Here is a 25,853-nt window from a genome sequence, read left to right on the forward strand (position 1 = left end):
AGTATTATCACCAACCGGAGACGGTGAAGAATCTGGAAACTTCTGCAGGTGCCAAGCCAGGGACCCAGCCAGTAGGATGACACTTGAGGAGTATCTGAAGTGCCAAGCCAGGGACCCAGCAGGGAAGCGGGAGTGACGCTTGAGGAAGATACTAAAGTGAGAAGATTAGAAGAGCTCACGGGATTCAGTGGCAGTGAATCAGCCTAGTCTAGTGAGAGAGACTGGGAGCTCAGTAGGCTGAGAATCTACAAGAAGTGATTGTATAAAAGTAATGGAGTTTTTTACAATTTGTGTTCTAAGACTGTTGCCATAGGAGACAGCACTCCTACACATGCAGATGTGGTGCCTTGCTGGGTGCCTTTCCCTGCATGGCTGTCTACCTGTAGAAGTCTCAGAGTCTGCCAATTGACATTGCAATTGCCTGAGGGTGTCATGGCCCTAAACCCTCTCTCCTACAGGTCTATTCAAGAGAAAATAAATCTCTTTGCATTCAAGAAGTGTCTGGCACCCATGAATCTACCTTACATCACACCCACTATGCCTTGCAACCCACTCTATACAGAAGGATATCAGCTGTTCCTGGCTCTGGTGGTTCTCATTAGATTAAAGGAGGCCTGGGACCTTGCTGCATCATCATTAAGGACTTCATATATAACATTATGCATTGTGGTGTTAAATCCACCACAAGCTCTTCTTTATTCAAAAAAAGCTATTTTTTTTATAAAATATGTTCCATTTAAAGATTGGTTAAAACCAAATAATAAGACAAGACCAGATCAGGAAAAACCCATGAGTGATTTAAAAAAAAATATAGCTTTTGAATCTGCTCTAAAATACTGTGACTAATATGTAAATGATAACCCCTGACTGCTCAGGAGGAGCCACTGTACTAACTATTCGACATTAATACAGTGATCTCCCCTGCTGTGCTATTGTGTTCTGGCAGGGGGGGAGACCCACCAGAACACTCATCAGGAGCCGATCAGCAGACCTTTTTCGGTCATGCCCCTTCAACAGAAGCTAGCCAAATGTCCGACTCCACATGTCGGCCGGTTTCTATTGAACCGGCCGATGCTGCCCGACATTCGGCTAATGTGTACTAAGCTTAAAGCCTTATACACACTGTGAGTTTTTTTTTCGTTCAACTCAGCTTAGGAGGAGCCGCTGTACTAACAATCCAATGTTGGCACAGCAATCCCCCCCCCGCCCCGCCAGAACAGACTGGACAGCGCTCCCAGTGGCAGACCTTTTTTCAGTCATGCCACTTCGACAGAAGCCGGCCTAACGGCCCTGTACTCATGGGCTGAATGTCTGAACTGGCCGATACTGCTCGATAATCAGCCCATGTGTAAAGGGCTATACAAATTTGCTCAATTTCCCCATCAACAAAGACAGTGTTGACAGGGCAATCCCTCCCATGGAGCCATTGTGTGCGAACAGTGATTCTTGTTAGTGGCTATTACAGTCGCTACCAATAATCACATCTCAAATCTGGCAGACTGGTTGTACCCAAGTTAATTGATTGATCAACTTGGGTACATTTAGCCAGCCGTACATGGTTCGAATTTTAGCCAGTTCTTACTGAACCAAACCTGCTTGAACCATCTATGGATGGCTTAAAAGTAGGTCCTGCACTATTTATTTTACAATGCAGTGCACTACAATGCACACATCAATTGCAACTTTGCATTTTGATGTGCTATAGTGTATATGAAGGGTATATTCGGGGTGCAATTAACAATGTATTACAACACACCACAATGTACACATACAGTGTGTTAACATACATTGTGATAATGCATGTTAACCATGTGTTTTTGATGTAAATGAGCACTAAGAGTTCATCAATACTTACACATATAAAGTGATGGTGACGAATTAACACAATACTGTTTCTTATTATAGCATTGAGACCAATGGTGTGAATATTTATATAGGTTTACCCTTCCGCTTAGCACATTCCACCAGCGTACTGGCATAACTTACCTATATCTGCAGAATATAACTTCAGAAGAAAGGCAGATCTACCACAAACATTGTTAAAATCATTGCAATTGTTATACCTGATTTGTGCATATAGCAATGCTTTTAAACATTACTTGAAGGTGTATCATAAAAAGAAGTTGGGCAAAATTGCTGAAGTAATATGTGGCAAACTGACACATTCAAAAAGGCAAATTAAATTAAAGCAAAACAGTACCCACAGTGGGAAGTACTTCCTCCCTCCATCCTCTTCAAGTTTTGGATTTTTTAAATTTTTTTTAGGGGGGTCGGGGAGTGTGGGTACCTGGTTTTGACAGGTACCCTGTCCCTCTTCTTCCCAGATTGTCTACGAAGGGGATCTGAGCAGAAGTTTGGCCCGCGGCCTCTTGTTGCACATCACAGGGCTCAGAATGCTGTGGAATTATTCACACAGTGCAGTGCGGCCTATGTATGTGCAGTGGGAAACTGGTAGTGAAGCCATATGAAGTCACAGCTGGCTTCGCAGAGTTAGCATGGCAGCGCCGGGGACCTGAAGTCCAGCTGGGAAACAAACCGGACAATGACAACGCTAGATCCCTATTTGTAGCTGCTGACTGTTAATGTTTTGTGGGGGAACTGAGGAACCCCTTTATGTATAATTATTTAAAGGTGGAGCAGTATAATTTGATGTACTTTATCACATGCATTTCTCCACAGTGGCTTAGTTATTGTTGAAAATGCATTGATAAAGTATGGCAGCCCTAACATTTAAATGCTTAATGAAATGTTCTCTTAGCGTATTTGTGCTCAGCCTATGCGGACCTAGCTAATAACAATGCACTTTCTGGTATGTGAGGGCACCTATGTACTCCTGTGCCTACAGCCTTATTGCTGTGTATCTGCAATGTGAGATCTATGGCTCTGCTGCCTCTGGCTGCTTGTCTCAAGAGATTTGGAATTCAAATTGGTATTGTCACTACAGTTTCACTCACTGTTCTCCTTGCTGGAGGCTCTGACAGGAAGAAACCTATACCAAGATGGCCGCCTCCACCCAAAGACACAGTGCAGAACAAGGCAAGATAAGTCTGTAATGGAGGAAAGATCAACTGTAGGGAGGCCACAGGCAATACTGCTGACTAGTTCTTTGCCTTCTGACTGACTTTTTTTTGACACAGCTTCCAGAGTTCAGTTCCACTTCATAGAAAAACTTGCTCAGTTTCACGTAGGCTCCCTGGCGGTATTCCCGAATCTGGCTCGGGGTGAGATTTCATTACCATAAGCAGTATTCCTGAGCCAGACTTGGGATCCCATCGCAGGATCCATGTAGGGGGTTACTTACCTTGTCCCCTGGATCCAGCGATATCTCCCTGCTGTGATCATTGAGCCGCCGTTTCTCGCTCAATCTGTCACAGTGCTGAGCTCTGTTCCCTGTGAGCATTGCGACGCACGGGGATGGAGTTCGGCGCCAAATTCAAAAAGTAAAAAAACACAGTATAGATACAGTATACTGTAATCTTACAGATTATAGTACTGTATCAAATAATTACACATCCCTTTTGTCCCTAGTGGTTTGTCCAGTGTCCTGCATGCAGTTTTATATTATAAATACTGTTCTTTATGCCAGGAAACTGGAGATTGTCCATAGCAACCAAAAAATGTCAGTTTACATCAAAAGTGGTTATAGACCAGCTAGAAAACAGCGATAATAAATTAGAATCACTCGCAGAATTGAGCGATAGTAATTTGTGGGGAAATTATAAAAGTAATGACAGCGACAATTCTGCAACTCAGCATATTTCAGTGTTTTTAATTTGATTACATTATTGAATAATTTTTATTATTATTATATTATTATTTGTTATAATTATTTATAGTTATTTTATATATATATATATATATATATATATATATATATATATATATATATATACATACACGTTATAATTTATGATTTCATATTTAAAAATTGTATCATATGTGGGATGTCTATTAGACTCTTGTTTGGACGGATTTAGGTGAATTATTTCTAAGAATTACAGGCCTACAATATAAAATGCCAAATTTCCGTGCAAAATAATGGTACCGCTTTCAGCACCTAAAATCTGAAATGATCATACCACCAGGGAGGTTAAACATTATATAACATATAAACCTATTATCCAAGCCATTTTATAATTTACTTTTAATTTAATGTCATCTAATTAACCACTTACTTAATGGGCACTTAAACCCCCCTCCTGTCCAGACCAATTTTCAGCTTTCAGCGCTGTGCACTTGTGGGCATTTATAGGTGGCACGCATGGGCATTGATAGGTGGCACTGGTGGGCACTGGCAGGTGGCAATGGCAGGTGGCACTGGCAAGGGGTACTGATTGGCACAGAGGAGGCAGATGTGCCTCCTGCCTCTTCCTCTTAATACCTGATGCCCCTAGGATGCCGGTTATATACAAAATACCTAAAATTAGTAAATTCAGGGTTAAACCCCCGGGTAGACCAATAGTAACATTGACTCTCTCTTTAGTAGATTGGGAGAATATTTGGATTTTTTATTCAAACCATTGTCCCAAGAATTTCCGGCCTATCTGAAAGATAGTAAGGATTTGATAAATCTGCTAAAAAAAATAGAAATGACAGATGATTGAATTCTTCAGAGTATTGATGTGAATTCTCTATATACAAACATCAAGCAAAGCTACGCCTTAAGCCCCGTACACACGAGCGGACTTTTCAACATCCAAAGTCCGACGGAATGATTCCGTCAGACTATTCGATCGTGTGTGGGCTGCAACGGACTTTTGATTCGCAAAAGTCTGACAGACTTTAGAAAATGGAACATGCTTCAAATTTTTCAGACGGAACTCCGCCGGACCCAGTTCCTACCGAAAAATTTGCTCGTGTGTATGCTATTCCGACGGACTAAAACCGACGCTAGGGCAGCTATTGGCTACTGGCTATGAACTTCCTTATTCGAGTCCAGTCGTACGTCATCACGTTCGAATCCGTCGGAGTTTGGTGTGATTGTGTGTGGCCAAGTCCGCTCAGTCGAAAAGTCTGTCAGAACTCTGTCGGAACTCCGGCAGAACTCCTTCGGAAGTCTGTCGGACATAAGTCCTCTCGTGTGTACGGGGCTTTAGAGGCAATATCATGGGCCTTACAAAGGACAGATCTAAAAAGAAAACAAAAATAATTTTTGATATCACCCATGGTCAAACTAGATTTTTCCATGAGTGATAATTTCTTCTGGCATGATGGTAACCATTATAGGCAGAAGAAGGGGTGTTGCCATGGGGGCCAAATATGCGCCCTCAGTGGCAAACATTTTTATGAGCAAATGAAAACATGAAGCCATATATGGGAAATCTAGACCGGAATTAAAATGATACAAAAGGTATATCTTTTAATTTTTCTGGGATTAATGCCCAATGTGCTATTTTCTCTGGAAAATTGTAAGTGTGATTTTAATTTTCTTATGCTAATAAACAAGACGGTACTACACCATATTGGATTCTCTCCACTCCGTAGGATTCATACGAAGTGTCATCTCCCTGCTCACAAATCCAGCCTGACTGACCCAATACTGATAAGGGGTCCATATTATCTGGTGAGTTAGAGCACAAAGGGGGAAGTGTGAAGCACTGATCACCATGTGATATTCTTTGGATCACCACACCACGTTTGCATAACGTTTGCACAGGAGCACTTATTGAAGAAAATTGTTTTTTTTTTGAACTTTCAAAACACATTTATAACACAGACTTTCACTGGTCACATACTTGTTAGTTCACTTTCAAATGTGATTATTTCTAGAAATATTTTTTCTTGATGTATTGTTGGTGTATGCGCTTTTATTGAATTTGCACTTTTTGCACTTTTGTTTGAACTTGCATTTTTTTTGTACTCGTTTGCGTTGTGTTGGATGGTTTATTCTGATTTTGACATGGTGCAATGAGCAGCAGCAGCAGCAAGTAACAGGTGTATACTTTATATTTATATACTAAAATTATTTTTAGGTTTTAATATGTGAAATGTATACACATCAGTATTGTTACGTGAAGGTTTAGTATAAAGCATTAGTGATCACATAACACTAAAGAAGTGTACAAGTCTGTTGATGTGGTAAAGGAAACAAATGTTAAGTATACAGAATAGGTTATGTACACTCCACATGCCTTGCTATTTTAAGAGACTGTCATTATATTAAATCTATGGTACCCTCTCATTAGGAGATGACAATAGCAGTCCCTGTCTTAAATCTAGATAAGCTTTTTTTCCTGGATGGATAGCAATAACCCTGCTCTTTCAAATGACAGTCTCTGATTTGTATTGTCAAATATGTGTCACTCACAGCACAAAGTATATTAGAAAATAGCTATGGTGACATGATAGTGAAAAAAAATACAAACTACTGAGACAAGGATCATCTTGGCAGTCCTTTTGATTTGACAGTATGTGGAGACAACATGTCATAGTTTGCAGTCTGCATGTGGTGCAGAAGGAGCTTTGTGATAATTATCACTCATGCTGTACAAATCTATACGTCATTATTGAACAGATAAATAAGTTACAAAGCTCCAAAATTTAATTGTCTTTAAACACAACCATTAATAAAGATTTTGCATGTGTCATTGGGTAAAGCAGGGCATTGGAGGACTATGTACAGTGCCTTGAAAAAGTATTCATACCCCTTGACATTTTCCACATTTTGTCATGTTACAAAATGTAAATGTATTTTATTGGTATTTTATGTGATAGACCAACACAAAGTGGCACATAATTGTGAAGTGGAAGGAAAATGATAAATGGTTTTCAATTTTTTTTACAAATAAATATGTGAAAAGTGTGGGGTATTCAGCCCCCCGTGTCAATACTTTGTAAAACCACCTTTCGTTGCAATTACAGCTGCAAGTCTTTTTGGGGATGTCTCTATCAGCTTTGCACATCTAGAGAGTGACATTTTCCCATTCTTCTTTGCAAAATAGCTCAAGTTCTGTCAGATTGGATGGAGACAGTCTGTTAACAGCAATTTTAAAGTTGTGCCACAGATTCGCAATTGGATTTAGGCCTGGACTTTGACAGGGCCATTCTAACATATGAATATGCTTTAATCTAAACCAGTCTATTGTAGCTCTGGCTGTATGTTTAGGGTTGTTGTCCTGCTGGAAGGTGAACCTCCGCTCCAGTCTCAAGTCTTTTGCAGACATGTTTTCTTCTAAGATTGTATTTGGCTCCATCCATCTTCCCATTAACTCTGACCAACTTCCCTGTCCCTGCTGAAGGAAAGCATCCCCACAACATGATGCTGCCACCTCCATGTTTCATGGTGGGGATGGTGTATTTAGGGTGATGTGCAGTGCTAGTTTTCTGTCACACAAAGTTCTTGCCACTCTTCCTTAAAGGCCAGATTTGTGGAGTACACGACTAATAGTTGTCCTGTGGACAGATTCTCCCATCTGAGCTGTGGATCTCTGTAGCTCCTCCAGAGTTACCATGGGCCTCTTGGCTGCTTCTCTGATTAATGCTCTCCTTATCTGGCCTGTCAGTTAAGGTGGACAGCCATGTCAAGGTAAGTTTGCGGTTGTGCCATACTCTTTCCATTTTCTGATAATGGATTGAACAGTGCTCCGTGAGCTGTTCAAAGCTTGGGATATTTTTTTATAAACCAACCCTGCTTTAAACTGCTCCCCTGACCTGTCTGGTGTGTTTTTTGGCCTTTATGATGCTGTTCGTTCACTAAGGTTCTCTAACAAACCTCTGAGAGCTTCATGGGCTTCATGGAACAGCTGTATTTATACTGAGATTAACCACTTAAGCCCGGAATGATTTGCCCCCTTGATAACCAGGCCATTTTTTGCGATAAGGCATTGCGTCTCTTTAACTGACAGTTGCGCGGTCGTGCAATGCTGTGGCCAAACAAAATTGATGTCCTTTTTTCCCACAGATAGAGCTTTCTTTTGGTGGTATTTGATCACCTGTACATTTTTTATTTTTTGCACTATAAACAAAAAAAGAGCCACAATTTTGAAAAAGAAGCTATATTTTTTTACTTTTTGCTATAATAAATATCCCCCCCAAAAAACATAAAACAACACATTTCTTCATCAGTTTAGGCCAATGTGTAAATATTTTTGGTAAAAAAAAAACCTGCAATAAGCGTATATTGATTGGTTTGCACAAATATTATAGCGTATACAAAATAGAGGATATATTTATGGCATTTTTACTATGAATATTTTTTTCACTAGTAATGGCGGTGATCTGTGATTTTTAGTGAGACTGTGACATTGAAGCGGACAGATCAAACACTTTTGACACTTTTTTGGGATCATTGACATTTATACAACGATCAGAGCTAAAGATAGTCACTGAAACTGTATAAATGTCATTGGCAGGGAAGAGGCTAACATTAGGGGGCGGTCAAGGGGTTAAATGTGTGTCCTAGGGAGTGATTCTAAGGCCTTGTACACATGATATGAAAATCAGTAGGGAAAGTTTGTTAAGATGGATTTTTGGATTGTTAGTACGGTGCTTTCAACAGACTATTTGACTTTTTCGGCAGGCAAAAACTGGATGTGCAGGCTATAAAAATTTTGTCAGATGTGAACTCAATGTCTGATTTTCGGATGGTCAGTACAGAAATTGTCGCACAAAAGTCGAAAGTACAAACACGCATGCCGGAATCAAGGAACGTCTGGGAAGAGTTCGGTCTTGTAAAGTACTGTTTGTAATCTAGAATTAACTTTCGCGACCTGGCAGTTGATGAAATGTCAAAATGCAGCGCACATTCTCATCCTCTTTTAATGGGGTAATAATGAAGCTGCTTTGCTGGTGATACTGATGTAGTTATGCCAAACATATTTTAAAAGGCATTTGTTTTGTACGATCTGAAAATCATGAATCAATGCTCACCAAACTTCTACGAAATGAACTTTCTCTTTATGCTCTCATAGTACATCACTACGTTTTGCGTTTGTCAAATGACAATTTAAGGATAGTTAGTATGCTAGACAAAATCCTGCACATGTGCTTTTGACAAAAATCAGATGCTCGGTCATACAACAATTGAACCGTGTGTACGAGGCCTTACTGTGGGGGGATGGGACTGCCTGGAGGAGGAGACATATCGCTGTTCATAACCAGTATTAACAGCAGATCTGTCTCCTCTCTCCTGACAGAACGGAGAGCTGTCTGTTTACCTTGACTCTTTCAGGAACAATAGCGGCCGCCAGGCACACACATCGGCTCCATCGTTGCGCTGCACGCACACCCCCTAGTGGTCTTTAAGCTGCCGATGTACAGCTACAACAATTTGCCCAGGGGAGCCAACCTGCCACAGTAATAACTGCTGCGGCTGGTCCTTAAGTGGGTAAATTACACTCTATTGGACTCTATTTACTAATTAGGTGACTTCCGAAGGCAATTGGTTTAACTTGATTTTAGTTACGGGTATAAGAGTGAAGGGGACTGAATACCAAATGCAAGCCACACTTTTGAGATATTTATTTGTCAAAAAAAATTTGAAAACCATTTATCATTTTCCTTCCACTTCACAATTATGTGTCACTTTGTGTTGGTGTATCACATAAACTCCCCCAAAAATCTTTGGTTGTAACAGGCCGGCCCTCCTGACGTCTGAAGGACAGTAAACTGGCCCTTTGTTTAGAAAGTTTGGCAACCCCTGGTATAGATAACACAAGGGGCTTGGGTTATGAATATTTACATCCTTTTTCAGCCAACCCATATGAGTTTCTTTTCCAGGGGTGCATAACGGGAAAGGGTATACATTTTTGGAATGAGCTGATGCAAGCTCTCTTCCTCCCTGGGTTGCAGCCTTGCTAGAGCTGCTTCTTTAAACCTGCTTGCCTGGATGTGACTAGGCTTGGAGCTAAGGCTTGTATGTAAGTGGATTTATAACTGTCTGTGTGTGGAGGCAGGATGGAGTCCTACAGGGTGCTGCTGGACTTTCCTGCAGAAGAAAGGGCATAGGATGGAGTCTCGCTGGGTGCTAGTCAACTCTCATAATAGAATGCGGTTGCTTGTGGTGATGTCTACTGAAGATTGCTGGCCTTGACTTAAAGTGTAACTCCACTTTTGTGGGGGAAAAAAAGTAGCAAATAAAGTAAATTATTATAGCGCATATAATTGCGATATTAATCATATTGCAATTGAATGTTATTAAAAATTACCTTTCCTTTACAATCCTCAGCTCTGTAATTTTCTGAGAATGCATTGCAATATGGCTACCTGGGGCTGTTCTGTACAAAGTGTGTATACTGACCACTCCCAAGAAACATCATTACCTGCTGGTGCGATTGGTAGACATGTGCATTTGTTTTTGTCCGAATGCATTTTCGTCCGAATTTCAGGTATTTTCGTTATTGTTTTAACAAATGATAACGAAAGTGCAGAATCCGAAAAACGAAAGATCTGACATAAATAAATGCTTTATTTTCGTTTTCGGTGTGACAACATTTTGATATAGATAGGAGATTCGACATGACACTGACAATAACAATCTGTGTCCATTGAACCTGTGGTCGAATGTGCCTAACCTTAACTCTATTAGTCCAGGAATATTCTACATAGAGAGAAAAGATTCGACATAGAGAGAAAAGATTGCTGCTGGAATTGGGTGGGGGAAGTAAAAGAAAAATAATGATGATGATGAATGTTATTGACTGACTGTAACCAAAGAGGAGGAGCAGTAAAATAGCTAGAACTAAGTACACACGTACAGCCAACTTACTTACGATTGCTAGCAGAGAGAGACACACACAACGAATCATTTCAGAAGACAGTCAATCTTAGCTGGTCCGTTTGTCAGAGAACCTAAATTATTTAGCAATTAAGCATTGGCACAGAAGCAGAACAATAGTGAAGCAAGCTACAGTTCAACTTAACTTTTTCATAATAATCTGCTGCTATTGTGTTAGTGTTGTGAACTTGATAGTGATACTAGTGTTGCTAGTGTTGCGATAGCCTCAGAGGCTGCCCGTGTTGTGGGGAGGTGATTTATTATTATAGATTGAGATTCTATATAGATTTTATATACCCTATCTTGTTACCTGTCTGATCAGTGATCACTATCACCAGTCCACAAATCAAATCACAAAGATTCGGCAAAGCAGCGAAAAACATACAAACGTTGAATCTTTGGCTTGTGGTGTCTGTTGAAAAGAAGATTTGACGGAGCAGCTAAACTATACGGAGTCATACAGTTCAGCTGCTACATCGAATCTTCTTTGAACATTCGACAGACACCATAATGACAGATTCAACCTTAATTCAATTGGATTTTCTGACAAATTTTTAACGAAAAACAAAATAAATAAAAACGAATTTCAGGAGTATTCGGACGAAAATGAAATTCTGAAACAAAATATTTCAGTGTGCACATGTCCAGTGATCCCCAGATGATGCCTGTTTAGGAGAAACGCGTCGGGAAGGGCTCGTTGATGCCACTGCGTTGCCAGATTTTATTTCCATGCTTGTATTTGCCTGTAATATGTGAGTACCCATTTACGCTTTTAATGTTAATAAAAGTTTTAAACGGTATTTCACTATGAGGCTGTATTTTCTTCTTTTTGGCCTATAATATACGTGGAAGAATCTCTGTCCTCAGTCACCCCAAAAGGTGGATAGCCATTTCATCTATTTTTGGGTCATCTCTCTGTCTAATCTGGTACCCATGAGAAGTTACAAGTTTTGCCAGCTGTTTTTTCGTGTGGATTTACATCAAAAAACTCGTGTGACTCACTAGGTATATACATAACTGGGTCCATTACATCTGGTAAGCCTCCTCTCAAGTGGTGGTGGATTTCTGCAAAGTATTCACTGAAGTCACTATAACTTCTCAAGATATTGCACTTTGTCACCATATTGTTTCACTTATGGACTCTTAACACGTTCACCTTGGTGGATATACGTATATCAATTAATTAATTTTTTTTGTATATTTGGATATAGTGTTGTCTAAAACATAGAATCATTAATAGTGTTAATTTATGCAGAGTTTTTTTTACTATTAAAGTTTATTATATTATTTACACTGGTAAAAGATTATATAGATATTGTCATAATCTAGGCGCTGCACCTTTTTTATTATTTCACCATTTTGTTTGTTGCAGTAAGTCTGCGGTGCTGGCAGCTATTATTTATTTGTTGTCTGTGGATAGCGCATTTTTTTCTCACTTTATATACTATTTGTTGTCCCAGTCCAGGCCTGCATGTGACCATTAATTATGAAACCACTCCCATTGCGGTACAGAGAAACACACATTGATTTCTTTAGAATAACAAAACGTAGGAATCTGCAACAAGGTTTGTTATAATCCTTGTAATGTACATAGATCACCCAGAGGGGAATGTTTTTTTTTCTCAATAAAAGTGGAGTTACACTTTAAGGGTTCTTTTTCCTGTGCAGTGATGTGTGAAGTATGGAAGTTCTGCTTTAACATGTAGCATCTGTAAACCTAACCCTCTCTCCCATGTTGTCGTGAGTGTAGAATATGTATGTGCTGCAGATTTACATAGAGGTCTAAGGATCTAGGGGTGGGAACAGGAAGTAGGAAGTTATGAAGTAAAACTAAAAAAAGCTCCCATGCAGCTCACTGATGGCTGGAAATAAACAAGTTCTTTACAAGGTTCATCTGGCGACAGGGCTGGACTGGGACAAAAATTTGGCCCTGGACTTCATCCAGACCAGCCCACTTTAAATTTTGCAAACAAGCACAAAAACAGTATATAAAACTATACGTAATTGTGCAAAAAAAACCTAAGTAGCATAACATAAGGCGTCCTCACTAACCTCTTCTATTATTTCAAGTATTCTCCTCTGTATTTTTCTCATCTTTCTCACATCACTGCGTGAAGTTGATGGGCAAGTCGCGCAGCCATTACTTTGTCACTGAAACCGGCCCACTGAGCCTCCCTGTAGTCCCAATGGCCAGTACATGCCTGTCTGACGATTCATCATTGCTTCCACAAAATCTAATTTCTTTTTGTTTCGGCTAAAAGTGACTGTCACTCATCTAGTCTCATTTCCCATTATTGCGTGAGAATTACACCCTGAGGTGAAATGTCAGCCCATCCTGTCTCTGAGAGAACCACCATGGTGCTACACATACAATTCATATGTTGCACATGCTAAAGAGAAGCAGTCATAGCTGGGCTTATGCATTAATCTTAACATTCCTTTATATTTTCACAACAGGTTTACTTCTGAAAAAAAATACATTTGTCATCTTACTTAACCACTTGCCGACCAGCTCACGCACATTTACGGCGGCAGGTTGGCTCGTTGCTATGAAACGCCGTACCTGTACATCGGCTCCTTTAAGAGCCATAGCAGGCATGCACACCGGCTGCAGGGTAGGGGACCTGATGCTCGTGGCCGGTAGCCACGATATCTGCCAGCCACCTGCGATCACTGGAACGGTGATCTGTGTATGTAAACTCAAAAATCCCTGTTCTGACAGGGGGGAGAGACAGATCTGCTGTTCCTAGTAATTAGGATCAGTACCATCCTCCCACAGTTAGAAACACTAATGAGGGAACACATTTAACCCCTTGATCGCCCCCTAGTGTTATCCCCTTCCCTGCCAGTGACATTTATATAATAATCAGTGCCTATTTTTAGCTCTGATCGCTGTATAAATGTCAGTGGTCCCAGAAAAGTGTCAAAAGTGTCCGATCTCTCCACTGCAATGTCGCAGTCCCGCTAAAAATCTCTGATCATCGCCATTTCTAGTAAAAAAATTAAAATAAATAATAAAAATACCATAAATCTGGTATTTTTTTGTAGACATTATAACTTTTGCGCAAAGCAATCAATATACACTTATTGCTATTTTTTTACCAAAAATATGTAGAAGAACACATGTTGGCCTAAACTGATGAAGACTTTTTTTTGGGATATTTATTATTACAAAAAAGTAGAAAATATTGTTTCCTTTTTTTTTAAATTGTCGGCATTTTTTTGTATATAGTGCAAAAAATAAAAACCACACAGGTGATCAAATACCACCAAAAGAAAACTCTATTTGTGGGGAAAAAAGGGAGTCAATTTTATTTGGGTAACGCATTGCACAACCACGCAATTTAAAGTCAAAGCAACACAGTGCGGTATCGCAAAAAATGGCCTGGTCATTAAGGGGTAAAATCTTCCAGGGCTGAAGTGGTTAAGTGGCTAATTCCTGGGCCACACATTTCAGCCTAAGGCTGGCCATACATTATACAATTTTCTTCTATAGATTTCCTTTAGATTTACCAAAACCATATGATATGAGGTCAAATCTAAACACTTTCAATTTGTGTGCAATCAGGCAGGCTCTTCTACTACACAGTTGAAGGTAAATCTAAAGGAAATTGAATAGGAAAATTGTATGGTGTATGGCCAGCTTAAGAGTCAGAATGCAGAGGTCCTTTGTTACCTGTCTGACTTATTAAATTAGTTCCCAGATCTTGAGGTTTAACTGTGTTAAACAGCAAAGCCCTGAAGTTTTTTTTTACATTATTCTTGATTATCCTGACACATTCTCTGCAGTTAGGAGAGAGCATGTAAAGTTCAGGCAGCTGACACTCAAGCTGAAATGTCAAGCTCACACAAAGTAGGTAAAGCTAAGTAAGCTGCATATTTCATAATTTTACCGGCACAACTACAATATTTTAAAGCTGAGTATTCAAATTCCTGCAAAAGCCTAATCACAACCAATCCTAGATGTGCTAGTCAGAGAAGTCAGAGAATAGCAGCTTTCATCACATCAAGGTTGGCAGTAATTCCTCTAAATTACTATTGCGTGTTTGCCAGTAGGAGCAAAAATACCCTAAATGCTGATGTTGCATAGCAAGAAGTTTTCCAAGCCACCAATTTGCTTATAGTTACATTCCAGGAATAATTAAAGTACAACTAAAGGCAAACTTTTTAGTTTTGGATAGAGTGCAGAGGAATAACAACACCTGATCAGTTATTATTGCTGTCTATCTCTCCATTAGGGAGATTCGCTCTCTCTATTTGTCCTGTTTACCGTTATCATTAAAAGTGAAATTAAAAGAAAATCGCCAAATTTTGGGTTGTCCCCAGAAAAGTAATAGAGGAGAAATCTTCCAGTGGGGGACACTAGTTCTGGTGATCTGGGAGTCCAGAAGAAATTCCCTGAATTTTCAGGGATTTCCCCTCATTTCTTGTTTGGCTATGGGACAGGAAGTGAAGGGAAATTTCCGCAATGGGACACAGATGGCGAAAGAAAATCTGACAGAGGTTATAACCCCCCTTGCTCTATCCAAAATGGAAAAAAAATAATTGCCTGTAATTCTGCTTTAATGCTACCTCTGCAATGGGTCTTCCCTTGCACTGCAATGGTTGAATGAGTATTGTTGCCTAGCATACCCTGTATCAGACTAAATCTCTGTGGAGGCCCCCAGGCACTTGAAACCTTGGGGCCTGCTTTGCGAATTTAGTTAGGTTTCTTGTGCGCTTGCCCCAGTGGGATAACATTGAACTGAGTAGTGTGCACATCGGCTGCTAGATGGAGATGACCATCACTACTGTACATTATACATATGTAGGTTGCACCAACATTTTTTACAAACTGACAGCTGAAAGAAGATGAGTTTAAGAAACTTTAATATGAACCTGATGTCTATAGTTTATATACTTTAAGTCGTTACTGGTTACATTACATTAATGAACCCTATTGCAAGTGTAAAACCAACAAAATTGATCAAGAGTGCATATATACAATTACAAATATAAAACAAGTAAATGTGCAAAACAAGTACATACAAGTACAGTGTAAACTATGTGACTGGTAATATTGACATATACCAATGAAAAAGTGCAAAGTGCTGAAACAACCATACATCAGTGAATATTCGACATAGTACAAGTGCAAACAGCCGCTATATATTTAAGCAGTTCAAAATAGATGCATGCTGAAAGTGTGGATCTATTGGATGTGGGTGGGAATTGACCACTATCCACACTAAGCAGTCAAAAAAACAGAAGACTGAAGATGGAAGTCTGTTCAGTGAGAATGGAAATACACCATCATCTGCTAAAGGAGCCACCCAGTATTTGTGCATCCTCCACCCAGGGAGGAGAGTAAATACTCTTATCATAAAATGTGGACTCTATTGCCAGCGGCAAAGAGTCAAACACACATAAAGATGGAACAGATGGAACAGTAGGTTGAAGCTCTAAAGGACCGTCACTGGAGAGGGTTATACAGTGTATCCCAGCGTCTTATCATCAAAACTTATCGTAGGCAACACCATTCATAAAAGAAAAAAAGACCTCCACACAGTGTAAAACTATTGTAAATTGGTTTATTAAAAAACATAGAACACTTACATCAATGCTGACGTATTCAAGCATACAATCAATGTGATCATAAGAGAAATCCAAATAGCGCAATGTTATGGAGCTGGCTCAATGCAATCCAACATGTTTCGTCCGCAAGGACGTCATCTGGGGTGGATGATGTCCTTGTGGATGAAACATGTCGGGTTGCATTGAGCCAGCTCCATTTTATGTCATAGAACAGTATATATGTTTGTTATTATTAATTTGTAGATAGCATTAGTTAATGTATTTTGATTGTATTCTCTATTGCAAACTATAATAGGTTTATTTTGTGTATAACCCAACTATTGATTCCACGTGTAGTACATGCAGAATTACATTTCCTTCAGCTATAGTGTGTAGTCACATTTGACTGGATACCTTCTAAAATGAAATGAGAAAGCCACTTGGATTATAAAACAAGTCCAGGTGAATGTGGTCAACCACTACAAGCTATACTATGATCAAAATAAATAAGAATCTTCATAAATGTTGTCTACAGCTGTTATACAGGGACAATTTAAATGCCTTATTTATCCTTTCAAATTCAATTATGTGTTTAAATCTAGAATGCAATTACTGCAGACAAAGTCCAAAGAGTGAAGGATCGATTCATGTCTGCATATGATGTCGCTTCAGATGGCCGCCTGCAAATACAAGAGGTATGTAATCAGCAATCGGTGTTAACTGATGAAATAATGGAGTATTTTAAAAGCACAATGACATGTAAAGTGTTAAAGTTGAAGTCAATGGGGGAGGCACAGTAGCCTGGAAACAAGTATTTACTGAACGTCAGTGATAACAGTTCCTACACAACAGGTTTACATTAATAATTTAAGACCCTAAAAGAGGTCTATCACTTCCCCAGAATATTGAGGTTTCCATAGAAATATATGAAAAAAATTGGTGTTGTGGTGGCTGAAACTCTGGTATGCTCAAACCCTGTTCCACTTCATCTAAAACTATGAAAAGAGACTTGGACACATTTCTACATTGTTGATTATCTGATATTACATATACCAGGGAGTGCATTTAATATTCCCACTGGCTGCCAATGGTTGAGTTACACTGACCATCAAGGAGGGGCATTCTTCCTATTGACAACTAATAAACGAGGTAGCATTCTGTCCATTGATCACCAATATGTGAGGGGGTATTGCTCATATTGTTGATCAATAAAAGAGGGGAGATTCTTCCCACTGACCACCAATGATAGCAGAGGCCTTCTTCCAACTGATCACCAATGTAAGAAGGGGGGTACTTTTTCCCACTGACTAATGATGTAAGAGGGGGCTTTTTTTCCTTAAGGCCACCAATGTAAGAGTGGGCATTTTTCTTCCCACGGAATACCAATGCAATAGGGCATGTTAACTCCCCTTAGCCACAAATTTTAAGTAGGCATTAACACAGACCAAAAGTCCCAATTCATGCACAAATATGTGCAAAAAAATTATCTTCAAGGCACTGAATGCCTTCAAGTGATATCGACATCAGTTCTGTGATCACAGTAAACAGTAAAATGGTACTGACCCCCCAATATATGAGTGGAAAAAAAAAACAGTTTTAGGAGGTATGTCCTCACATAGGACCCAGCGGTAAGATACAGGGCTCCGCAAGTATCCTCAAATGGCATAGAGAATGTATCATCACCAGGAACACAAAGGAAATGCAGGACTCTTCCAGTATTTCCATAAATCACTCAGTGGCCCTTGGTGGCATCATATTCTGATTAAATGTGTTTGGTGGAGCTAGACGCTAGACGCACATGTCTGCAGCCACTGTCGGAGTTCTGATTTCCATATCTTTACAGCAATATACTGCACTGCATTGCACTAATTGTTTACATTTCCTTGGTGAAGCTTAGTGCTGCAATTGTATTAACATTGTGTAAATATATATATATCAGATTATTGTGCTGACTGCTTTTCTCTTATATAGTTTTTGCCCTGAGCACAGAGTTACACTTCAATTCTTATTGACATCACTGTAATGGGGGGATCACAATGTAACAGTATAACACGAGAAACAGAATCATTAGCACTTACCTCCATTATAATGCAGACATTAATATTTCCAGAGTTCCAATGTAATGGTGGTATTAACATTAGCCACCAATGTAATTGGGGTGTTGACCATCAATGTTATGAAGGCATTGCCACTCACCACCAACCTAATACACTGGCCACCAATCTATGCTTGTGTTGGATAATAGTAAATACTTTCTGGGGTTAAATACCTGTCAAATTGCTACTTCTGTGGTAATTTGGCTGTTGTAAACTAATTAGGTCCCTGGCTGTTGGTAAAAATGGCACCCCTTCAAACCCATGATCCACCCAGAGTCTTATTTACTACACCCTGGCATGACTTTCAAAGCAGTCCCCTTTTATTGTTCAAGGTAAACTTCCTCATCCAGAATCTGTCATCTGAAAACTCTCTGTCTCAACATGGAGCTATTTCATTTAAAGCGTATCAATGGCTGCTCATTGATCTAGGACAATTTCTGCATGGGCTTTTCACGCTCTGAACCTACAGCTCTTGATTGCTAAGCAGTCAATCCTGAAAGTCTCCGCTTTCACAACAGGTGCTAAAATCTCTCAGCAGAGCCCAACACATCACCACGTCAATATCAAAACATTCAATAAATATTCAAATATGTAATATTAACAAATACATAAAACATCAGACTATTTATAGTATAAGTAAACTGTCATTAAAAATAAAAAAAATCTCACCTACATATTAACAACACAATTCCATATTTTTTATAAATGTAATGCATGAGTATGAAATCATTTTTACAACTTTAACTTACTGCTAGTTTGATTATATTATGCTTGGACGAGCTGGTGAAATATTTATTGTGGAAAATTTGGAATTGTTTGCATTTTCTCTTGCTGCCAAACTGAATTTATAAAAGTTATTTTCTGTTGCCTATAGCTGTTTACAGATTGCTCATAAAATACACACTATTCCATAGGGTTAATAGTTTAGTAACACAACATTAGCAAACAATGCATGAGGCTCAAATAATGGCTTTCTTCATTTATTGGACACCAGGAAAGATTTATTAACTCCCCTGCCCCTATATTACAAAATAATTTCAGTGATAATCATGCAAGTAAATAAACAATATTAATATGCCAAAAAGAAATACAAACAAGGGAACTTACCACTATCCCAGAGCTCTGCATCTCATTCCTACACAGACATCACAAATTGGATATTTGACAGGCAATTAAAGTTAGTGCTCCAACCTCATGTTGTCTATCTAACCACTGCCATTACCTCCATGATACATGGCAGCTCATTCTCTGGAGAGTCATCAAGGGCAAATATTGTAATGCCTCCCAAATCTCCACAGACCTGCACATATAGTCAAATTACATTGGAATTTTGTTTCTTAATACTGATGTACAGATTCTTGCAAAGATCTTGGCTGCTAGAATAAATCATTTCTTGAGATTACTTATTCACAAGAATCAGGTCAGCATCAAACCTTCAAGGCAGGCAGGAGATAATATAAAAAGAGCCTTGCATCTTTCCGTTTCCAGTTCTGTAGAGACAATGCTGCTATCGCTTGATGTTTGCAAGGCTTTTGATACACTCTTAATATATTTTCTTTTGCTTTTTGAAAATGCTGCTTCAGAACTTACATTTTACCTTGGGTTTTTGTCCATTATGTCCACCCTTTGGCTTCTATTAAATACATGAGCTTTGAACCCCAACCCTGTCCTATACAACAAGGAACATTCTAAGGCTACCTTCTTAACCTCTTATTAGATACTGCTTCTCCTTATATAACCCTACCCAATCTAATGCATACTTGCAAGGACTTTGTGGATATTCAGGCAAACATATTAATGAACCCAAGTCCAAAGCCATGAATATTAGCCTAGAATTACAAGAAGAGGAGATGTTCACTTAAAATAACGGTTTGCCATCATCCCTGATACAATTTGTAAATTGACAAAATACTCCCTTGAGACTTAACAAAGTTAAACACAACGTATTGCTTGATTAAAAAGGTTGTTAACATTTTACTGAGAGCAATCATAGAATAAAGGTGTACAGTTTATTGGCGTATAGTAAAAGTAAGGAGTGACATTATACTATTATTTAGTCATGCTATACTATTATTTAGACATTATGACATTATTTAGTCATGCACTAAATGTATACATTGTTTGATTAAAAAGGTTTTTTATTGATAGCAATCATATCAATAAGCTGGGATTTATTTTAATTTACTATACCTTTATTGCGCTCAATAAAATATTAACAACCTTTTTAATCAAACAATACATTTGTGATTACCTTTAACGCTCCAAGGTGGTATTTTTTCTATTTGAATATTACCCTGCAGCCACATAAAATTCAAATTGTTTTGGATGATCTGCCATGTTTGGGAATTCATGTTATCCCGACTTACAAGCCTTTATGAAAAAAACAACAATTATCCCTCTCTTTTAAAGAGCTAATTGGCTTACTCTCATCCTGGCAGTTTTCCATGATCTCCTCATTTGGCAAGATATATGCAATCAATGACATAACTGCCCAAACTGCGTTATTATTTTTGGGTCCTAACACTCTCTAGTCACAGTCACAACCTACAAATCAAATGGAAGAAAATCCATAAATTTATCTGGCACCCTTATAGACCCAAAATAGCTAGTAACATTCTGTACTGGTGTAGATTGGCTGGAGACCTTAGTGTCCTCAACCTAAGTCACTACTTTGCATTGACGCAGATAGCACCCATAAAGTACTCTTCTGCTGGTGCTTATCTCCAACATGTAAGGCAAATTTGCACCTTGGCCTCCCTGGACTGTTTTAGAACACCTCTGGTTCCCTTCCCCACAACTGATGGGAATGCCCAAAAGTCAATAAGTTATGGATATGGGTTTATAACCTTATATGATGTGCACTAAATACACCCTATGAACCCCTGGGAAGCTCTATGTTATAGACTCACATAAAACCCAACTAAATTTAGATGAAAGCTTGCATCTGTTATATTCCTGGCTACTAGACAAACAATCACAAAAGCCTGGCACCAACCATCTGCATGCTTTTTGGAAATTAAACGGTACGAAAATAAGAGGCACTAAGAGACACCATGATACAGGAGAATGACAGAAATCCCTCTTTAAATCCACCAGATGCCCCAAACTACTTACAGTGGACTCAACTACTATACTTTTAAATACCCTGCAGAGCTCATGTCTCCCTAGCTAGGTCTTCTCCTGGCTAGGCAACCTCTGTGTCTCTCCCAAGGCTACCCCCTGCTCCCTCTTCCATAGTGTTCCCACTCTTAATTTTTCTCCTCCCCACTTCCCACTTCTCCACACTTTATACTCAAGCTTTGGGCTTTCCTCCCTCTGCTCCTGAACTTCAAATTCTCTCTTTGAATACTAAAGATGTTATTATGTTCAGTTTCATATTCTCCCATATATTGCTTTATCACAAATAGACCTACCCTCTCTAGCCCTACAAGATGCATTAACAAAAGATTTGCAAGTCCATGTATGTCATCAATACCTTACATAAACCCACCCCTTACTTCCTCCCTCCCCTATCCCCTGTACCCCTTACAAATGTTTTAGGAATTTTATTTGATGCCTCTTACATAACATCTGACTGTTACCTAAAACCTTTGAATGGAAACCTATTACACTCCATTGTATTTCAATACTCCTTTTTTTTTTTTTAAAACAATTAAAAATAATGTGAAAGATATGCAAACAAGGAAAACTGTCATTCCCCTTTTCATTAGTGGTCTGTGGAAAAATAACAACTTACATTTGTGATCAGTGTAGTGGTCTCTTACATTGGTAGTCAATGTACTCTCCTCTCATAGTGGTGATCAGTGTACTGTAGTGTCCTCTTATATTGTTGGTCAAGGCAGTCTCCCTTACATTGGCGATCAGGGTAGTCCCCCTATATTGGTAGTCAATTTAGTCTCCTCTTTTAGTGATGGTCAGTGTTGTATCCTTTTACATTGGTAGTTAGTGTAGTGTTCTCTTACGTTGGTAGTCAGTGTAGTCTCCTCTTATATTTAGAGTCAGTGTAGTCTCCTCTTACATTGGTGATCAGTGTATTGCCCCTTACATTGGTGGTCAGTAAAAAAGTTCCCTATATTGTTGGTCAGTATTCTATACACTGGTGATTAGTGGAGAAGTGGCAGAATTATGCAACGTTGGTGGGGGATCAATCTGCCCAAATGGTCTGCATGTTTTTTAGCTTTAACAAATTAAAATGATAACACTAAGGTTATTATAACTGCTGGCTCTGTCCAGGGCATACTAAGTACATCACATGATGACCCTTTTGGGACTACAGGCAAAGGTGGCTCCAAGGGCCTCTGCAAAACAATACAGGCACACGAATGTTAAACTTTCATGTTTGGGAAATTACGCCCATACATGTCCTGGTGTTTACAGGCATATGCCTGCAGTATGTAAAGCATATTCTGTCAATACGTTCCTATGGCCATAATTATGCACCAGCTGGGGTTCCTGGGTACTGCAAATACAGGCGTATTTTATTCTGTATGCCCAAAATACCTATATTTATGCCTGGCTGCATGAGCCCTAATACAGGAAACAAAGGAGGGAAGATTTTAAGAAGGTGATTGATTACAATGTCAAACTTTACAAAGAAGGCAGACATCAAACATTGGGGTTGATTTACTAAAGGCAAATAGACTGTGCACTTTGCAAAAGTGCGGTTGCACTCTGTAAGAGCAGCGGCTCCAGAGCTTAGTAAATGAACAGAAACTGTTTTTTTTTCCTTGCACATGATTGTGTGTTATTTGCAAAGTGAAGCTTTACCTCATTTACTAAGCTCCAGAGAAACTGCCCTTACAGAGTGCAACTGCACTTTGCGATAGGCACAGTCAATGTGCCTTTAGTAAATCAACCCCATTGCAAGTGCTGAGATCATCAGCACTATATGATTTGTAATAGTGTTTAATAAAATTTTAAGGCGGTCCATGAAGACTTAAAGGGAATTGTAGCACTTCTGTAACTATAATGAGACAAATATATATCAAGCAGTCCAGTTGCCTTTCATTTCACAGAGCATATGCAGCAGTGTATTTGCAACTCCTGCACCCATAGCTACTGTTAGAAATCACTGGGCCTTGTACAGCCTTCCCGACAGCCCACCATCCCCTCAAAAAAAATCAAATACACTAAAATAATTGGGGACACAAACACAACAAAAGTCTTTTTATAGCTCTGTGTGTGAAACAAGTATTGGGGCTCATTCACATGGGTGCTGTGGCCTGTACAGTGTGAATCAGTAGTTTGTTTATGTGGCTGGAGCCGCCTAGCAGCTGTGTGCAGGCAGCCTGTGTTACTCTATGGGGACACAGCAGCTGTACGAACACAGCCACAGGTCCTAATTTGACGGATGTGTGGGTACAGATGGTACAGTCCTGAATACAGATAATGTGCATTCAGAGTCACTCACCACCAGGCATGTACTGGCCATTGAGACTACAGGGAGTTTCCCGGTGGGCCGGTTTCAGTGAAAAAGTAATGGATGCATGGCTTTCCCTCAACTTCATGCAGTGATGTGAGAAGGATGAGAAAACTACAGAAGAGAATAAGTGAAATAATAAGAGGTTAGCGAGGACTCCTTATGTTTTGCTACTTATGTTTTTTTGCACAATTACTTATAGTTTTATATACTGTTTTTGTGCTTGTTTGCAAAATTAAAGTGGGCTGGTCTAGATGCTCACCACGCCTGCAAACCTACAAAATTAGGACCTGCAGCTGTGTTCATACAGCTGTTGCATTCCCTTATAGCAGTGATGGCGAAACTTGGCATCCCAGATGTTTTGGAACTACATTTACCACTGCAGAGTGCATGAGCATCATGGCAAATGTACTTCCAAAACATCTGGGGTGCCAAGGTTCCCCATCACTGCCTTATAGTAACAGATAGCTTTAGTCACATGAGCAATCCACGCATTCACTCGGTCAGATTACCTATGTGAATGAGTCCTTAGGGCTCATTCACACATGAGTTTGGAGTATAGTAAAAACCTGATGGTTGAGATGAGCCTTCCAACCACTACTTAGCATCACCTTGCTGTGCGCCAGAATTAATAAACCTTCCCTATAATTGGGCCCACAGAGATTGGAAGCAGAAGTAATGCTCAAATCCACCGCTCAAATGTTGAAATATTTTTGAAATACAAATATAAAAATACCCCTGTTTATGGATTGCACTTTCAAGATTTGTAGCAAGTGTTCTGCTATTTCGTTTTGACCCATTGACACATTTAGCAGTATAAAATTCATATAGGTATTATCATGGATCTGTCAAAAGGTAAGTAATGCAGAACAGTTTTAGCTGTGGATTTGACAAGAGAGAGACAGCATGTGTGTTCCATATCCACCCAACCATTTAGAGAAGTCGTACTCAGGAACCTTTACTTAATATGTGAAATGCTCTTGGGGACCAACATTCCCCTTTTCTGACATCAAAGCAACATTAACTAAAGCCACAGAAAACATTTTGAATTCTCAGGACACCTTATACCTGGGTTGGTAGGACTAAAACAATGTACAGTGCATTACCTAGAAATGCAGCCTTAAATTTAAAACTGAGTATAGAATACTGTATTTGGAATGATTCGTTATAATAATAACATCAATAGTTGCTGTTAATAATATTCAGCAGCAAAATTGATAGAATTTTTTTTTTTGTATTTAAAGCAATGATTATTTTAGCTGTATGTATTTTTAGCTTTGATTTACTTATAGACTATCTAAAGAATATACTAATAGTTACGGTAAGTGCAAATAATATTTTATATAGGTTACTCTTAGTTTTTGCATAGGATTCAAATGTTATATACCCTTATGGGATTATTACATTTTGGTCATATAGATTATTCTCAGATTATTCTAAAGCATTTATACTGTTTTTGTCTTGCAGCTTGCAAATATGATTTTGCCAGAGGATGAAAACTTTCTGTTACTTTTTCGCAGAGAAACTCCTTTGGATAACAGTGTGGAATTTATGCGAGTAAGTGAGACTAAGGGCCTCTACTCAGAGTGATATAACATTTATAATTTAGCTATACAAGTTTATGTAAAATAGCTTTTTACCAGGACTAAAGGATTCATAAGTATAAGGTTTAGTAGGTTATCAGAAATGAAAATGTTTATTTGCACTTGCTTTGACTTTCATGCACATGGAAGTGCTTCAACATGCTTTTTTGATGTGTTTTTTATGGTTTTGTGATGCTTCGGCAATGTTTGAATGATGCTTTGGTGATGCTTTTTTGAAGCTTAGCAAGTGCCCAGATTTTCTGTTTGTTTCAAAGGGGCTTAGTAGAACCCCAGCTCAGTAGTACCCCTAATTAGCAGATCCCCAGCTAATTAGTACCCCTGTTCAACAGATCCCCAGCTTATTAGTACCCTCGTTCAGCAGCTACCCTGCTCAGTAGTACCCCCCAGCCTTGCTCATCCACTGCTCAGTGGTAACCCCCAGCTCTGCTGATCCTCCTCTCTGGTCCCTGCTCGCCTCCTGCTATATT

General features: G+C 39.1%; 1 protein-coding gene across 3 annotated transcripts in view; it reads left to right on the forward strand.

Moving 5' to 3' along the window:
* The window catches only part of SCGN (secretagogin, EF-hand calcium binding protein), a 123,251-nt gene that overhangs the window by 13,593 nt on the left and 83,805 nt on the right, over positions 1-25,853 (forward strand). For all 3 annotated transcript variants that reach the window (XM_077492303.1, XM_077492301.1, XM_077492302.1), the window contains exons 3-4: positions 16,870-16,962; positions 25,250-25,339. In XM_077492303.1, the coding sequence (XP_077348429.1) occupies positions 16,870-16,962; positions 25,250-25,339 (183 nt within the window). The remainder of the gene's footprint in view (positions 1-16,869; positions 16,963-25,249; positions 25,340-25,853) is intronic.

This window comes from Lithobates pipiens, unplaced genomic scaffold, assembly GCF_037356315.1.
Source record: "Lithobates pipiens isolate NorthernLeopardFrog02 unplaced genomic scaffold, aLitPip1_a1.2 Scaffold_19, whole genome shotgun sequence".
Classification (NCBI taxonomy): Eukaryota; Metazoa; Chordata; class Amphibia; order Anura; family Ranidae; genus Lithobates; species Lithobates pipiens.